Genomic DNA, 5,088 nt, shown 5'->3' with positions numbered 1-5,088 from the left:
AGAATGTTGGATGAAAAAGAACACTGGCCGTTACCTTTCCATTTGCGCCAAGCCGCCGGATCACCGGATCACCGTCGCACGATGAAAAGGAACATGAGATCAATGGGCTCTAGAGGTTGAAGATAACTTAAGAAGACCCCTCTTCTAAAGATTTCTAGATCTGCCACTGATCAGTGTCCCATTGTACAGCTAAAGAAATAGTACACAAAGTTGAGCTGTCAGAATTTAAGAAGTACAAAGGGCCAGGAAAACAATTTACCACTCTTCCTCCCTAACTTTGATCAAGTTTCTAGAAAATAGTTTGCATCAACAAGTTCAGATAAACACATTAATTATCAAGGCGTATTTCATGAAGAATGTAACGGAACTAATTTGATATTGTAGATGTGGATGTATTTTCTACAACAACTTGATCAAATTTAAAGAAAATTGACTTAGGATGCAGCTTAAGTGAACTACAATTTGGAAGTGAGAACTGCTACTTTCAAATCTTAATTAATTGAAGTTGAACAGCTACCCAACATAAGAATACACACAAAGCAGACCAGACAGCTCATCAACACTTTCAAAAATATTATTGTTCCAGACTTTTGGCCCTCAATAGAATCTTTTTTCTTCGAAAAGTAATATAATCTATTAAAGTTTCCATTTTCTCCCAAGACATGTATCATGAATATTAATACTATTCGATACAAATTTAGTCAACCTTAATTTATTTGTTTTGACTGACACAAATCTCATAGTTACATTCATTTTAGACAAAGGGAGTAACGCCCACTGCCCAGTCATTTTCCGATTGGATTATTGCCAATTCCAAGGCCTCCGGAGTCCAGACATGCTCATCCTAGATGGGCCGACTTGAAAAAGAAAGAAAGAAACAAGAAGTCGGCCCATGAGACTTCGTACTTGATACTTGCGCACACAGGACAGAAATAGCCGAAGATCTCATCCATTACAAGACCGACTGAAAAGAACATCAATGTCCAGCCAGCTATAGTATATTATGTAGATATTCTCGAAATATATGGCTGCATTGGACCTTGGACGAGATAAAAATATTACATGTACCACAAAAAAAAGACCTACGAAAGAAAAAAATGTTGTATATCTCTTCTTTTGGAAGAAGAACATTCATCATTTCATATAAAATAGGAAAAAATATAATCCTTCGGTCCATAAAAGAATACAATTATGAGATCAACTTTGACCAAGTTTATAGTAAACTATACTAATATTTATGTCTCCAAATAAATTTGTTATGAAAATATATTCTATAACTAATCTAATGGTATACTTTTTTTTATATAATTTTAGTCAAAATTCAAACAGTTTGGCTTCTCAAAAAGTGAGAATTGTATTATTCTGTAGATGGAGAGAGTGCCAACTTAGTAACAAATATTCCAAATCCATGAGTAAAATGCAGTAGCTTAAAATATTTCAACTTAAATAAAAAAAATAACCAAGAACAAAGAACGATCTTAAATTGGAAGCAAGTCTGATCAAAGATTAGAAATAGAGACTTTTGTGGGTCTTGAAAGCTATTTAACCTTAGCAATGCACACGCAGTCTTCTACTGCAAGTAAAAAAACAGATAAGATTAGGGTTGTAGCTCAATTGGTAGAGCACTATGATAAAGTCTTGCTAGATAGATAGACTAGATAGAGGTAATTAGTTCAGTTAATTACATCTCTGATTTTTTTTCTTGTTTGCGTTTCATTGAAGAGATTTCTGTTTCCTCATAATAGAATACTTTTTCGTTGTATATTTGTCTTCTAATATTATCATTCTTTATTTCTCTTCTATAAATAAACGCTTTCATACTTATTGATATTCAATTGTTGTCAGATATATAGTCCAAATAGATGCCTAAGAGCGACTTCAAGAATCTCATCCTTCCTTATTGATAAGAATAATGTTTTTGGTGAAAACCTAAATTAATCATATCTCCAAATATTAACAAATTAAACCATATTCACTAGTTAAAGATGAAGAGCGTGATTAGCTCTCTAAAGTGCACACAAAATATATCTTGGATTTGCTCTAAATGATGGACAGCTCCTACTGTTGTTAGGTATTGTTAAAAAAAGAAAAACTACCGTCAGGTGGTTCGGAATATACGGCAGCAAGGAGTTGACACCTTAAGCCGTTGCATGATTGCGATTAAACTAACAACCGAGCTGCTTCGGTTGAGCTCCTATAGAGTTGAGCTGAGCACGACTATAGCTACGACTGATCCTTGGGTAATGGGTTATGAGTTATAGATGACGACTGTGACGAGCTTATATATTATTGAGCCGGTGGATACAGATGCAGAATCCAGGATGAACAAAGGGGTTGTAGGATCATCATGAAAGCAACCATGTTTTCCTCCTGGCGAGAGTTCTCTCCGTTCCTTATGTCGGTTGTATATGCCAGGCCCGAGGTCTTGTCTTGGCAACAGTACAAGGAATATTCTCATAAGAATTGCTCTTTAAGAATTGAAGAAACAGTTGAACACTTATTCTGGGACTGTCCTTTTGCACGGCAGCATTGGGGTTCGATAAATTTGCATACAGTTCAAGCCGGAGGCTCAGTTGATCATCAAAATTCAGTTGCATTCTTGTTTCTTCATGACTGCTGTATTATCATGCTTTGGACTATCTGGAAAGCCAGAAATGAGCTCATTTTCAACAAACCTCATATTGGAATTCAGGATTGCAAATATTTATTCTTCCAACAATTGAGGTTGACATCTCTAAGGGTAAAAGAGAGCCTGACTGAGCAATTCGAACAATGGACCTAAAGTCTTCAATAGATCACGGCCTTAGTCAGATATTTTTCCTTTCTTTCTTTGTATCTTAATTTGCCCTACTTTTTGTTTCACTTTGTTTGTTCTTTAATTTGTTGTACTCTGTTGTTCCTTTTCCAGCATTAATAAATTTTGTGTAGGGGCTACGCCCCTCCAGTTTCATAAAATAAAAAAATCAAGGTGGCAATGCATTGAAAACACACTCGTTCTGGCAATGCATTGAAACTCTAGATGCAACTTTGATCTAAAACATGATGAGTATGCGCCTCTCCAAGTTGAAGCAAAGAATAATTCGTGGGTGGCAATTTCAAATCCACAAATCAAATCAGTGACAAACACAATACTAATAACCAAGAGAGTGTACTTTTTTAGAGGAAATAACCAAGTACTTTACTTACAAGTTACAACATATATATCCTCTCAATGATCAGTTGGCGCACGGTTGTATAATAATATAAAGTGATTTCCAAACTAGCTACAAATTGTGGAATGAATGAATGAAGCATTGTATATAGATTCTTAGTAGTCGAAATTCTGGTAGGTGGTGTAAGTTTGTCCGAACTGCCACCACGCCGGCACGACGTCCTTGAAGACGAGGTTCTGGCCGCCGGTGGAGACGAGCGCGAAGCTAAGGCCCTGTCCGACGAGCCCGCCGGAGAGGCAGTGCCAGTTGGCGCCCCAGTTCCTGTACATGGGGATCCAATCCGTGCTGTTGCCCTTCACCGCCATGCTCTGAATGGAGCCGCTGCCGGCGACGTTGGTGATGAGCACCATGTAGAAGCCGTTGAAGCCGGCGATGGTGAAGCGCACGCCGCCGCTCTTCCAGCACTTGACTCGCTGGTAGAGGACGTTGATGACGCCGGCGCTGTAGATGCCGATGTTCTCCCAGGCGGGCTGGGACATGTCGAAGTGGGGCCGCGGCGGGGCGCACCAGCCGCCGGCGGGGAGGTCTCCGACGGCGGGGAGGTCCCAGTTAGGCGGGCAGAAGTTGGTGGCAGAGACGACAACCCAGTTGTTGCCGGGCTTGCACCACTGGGTCTTGCTGCTGTCGCAGATGATGACGTAGCACTGCCCGCACGACGCGCCGTCGTTGAAGAGCGCCGTGCTCAGCGCTGCGTTGTTGATGCCGTAGCCCTGCTCGTACAGGTCGCTGTACCCACACGCGCCACCTGCATGTGTATGCGTGCTCATCCATCAGATCAGTATGTGTTGCAATGCATGCATGCATGCATGCGGACCCTGAACATTATATACTTGGCCAAACGGATGGCCGGTTCTGGCATTATGCGACACTATGTTCTACTGTGCCGTGTCGTCTCGGACCATCGTGCCAACCTATCGACTCAGGCACGACATTATGACTCCTTAGTTGTGTCGTGCCGTGTAGATAAGCACGGTGGCCCATCGTGCCCTGTGCTGGCCCATGGCTTCAGGAGGAGTCGAGAAGCTCGTTGCGCCCTGTCTCAAGGAGAAGACAGGCGTCACCGCTGTCGTATAGCCATGCGGGAGAGAGAGAGAGTGGCCGTAGCAGCAGCCACATCTTGCAGCTATGCCTTGCGCTAGGCCACCGAGCCACCACCGCAGCAGCTATGCCTTGCGCTAGGCCACCGTGTCGTCGCAGCCATGTCTCAAGGGTAGTACAAGACGTAGGGAGCAATGAAGGGAGTGGCTTAGGATCTGCATGGCCACTGGTCAAGCGAGCGAGAGACAGAGGTGTTCGGCTGTTCAAATGTCGGAGAAGGAGCAAGGATGTGTCTGCTCCGCTGGCTAGGGAGTTAGAGTTTGAAAAGGTTGCGTGATGTTTATATATGTGACTCAGAATACATCTAATGGTCATGATGTATCCTCAAAGCATCTAAACGGTGGAAATAATCAGGCCGACGTGGTGCCAGCCTATTAGATGTGTTGTGTCCGTGCCGGCACTGCGGGCCGAAGTTATGGCCCAGGTATGATACTACCACCGGGCTATACCGTGCTTGAACCATGCTTTTTAGTGTCGTGCTCGGACCGGTCAATCATGTTAGTGCGTGTCAGATGGAAATCTATACTGAACAACGCAAAGACAACGGTATATATAGCTAGGTTATTACCCATTGTGTCGGAGCCGTCAGCGCCACCATAGAACGTGGCGGTGGCCGGAAGCCAGTCGCCCGATCTCGCCGGCGAGACGAAGAGTGCAAGGACGACAGCGAGCAGTTGGTGGAGGAAACGTTTGCCCATCTTGCTCGCTCAGAAATGGCCGGCAATCGATCCCCGTCCCGATCTCCCAGATGCTGCGGCTAGGTACTAGAGAGACAGTA

The 5,088-nt window shown here is 43.1% G+C and overlaps 1 protein-coding gene across 1 annotated transcript; it reads right to left on the bottom strand.

The window, feature by feature from the left end:
• On the bottom strand, positions 3,141-5,088 carry LOC8066109 (expansin-A19). The gene is made up of 2 exons (XM_002443731.2): positions 4,879-5,088; positions 3,141-3,957 (listed from the first exon to the last, which is right to left on the bottom strand). Exons 1-2 carry the CDS (start codon positions 5,006-5,008, stop codon positions 3,308-3,310), a joined length of 780 nt encoding a protein of 259 aa, XP_002443776.1. The 5' UTR covers positions 5,009-5,088; the 3' UTR covers positions 3,141-3,307.

The sequence above is a fragment of the Sorghum bicolor genome, chromosome 7 (genome assembly GCF_000003195.3).
Source record: "Sorghum bicolor cultivar BTx623 chromosome 7, Sorghum_bicolor_NCBIv3, whole genome shotgun sequence".
Classification (NCBI taxonomy): Eukaryota; Viridiplantae; Streptophyta; class Magnoliopsida; order Poales; family Poaceae; genus Sorghum; species Sorghum bicolor.
This window is presented reverse-complemented; position numbering and strand designations above follow the sequence as displayed.

Bases quoted from the DNA above. Each gene is read 5' to 3' on its own strand.
- LOC8066109 (XM_002443731.2), bottom strand. From the start codon at position 5,008: ATGGGCAAACGTTTCCTCCACCAACTGCTCGCTGTCGTCCTTGCACTC. The intron at 3,958-4,878 runs GTAATAACCTAG...ATACACATGCAG, and splicing joins TGACGGCTCCGACACAATGG to GTGGCGCGTGTGGGTACAGC.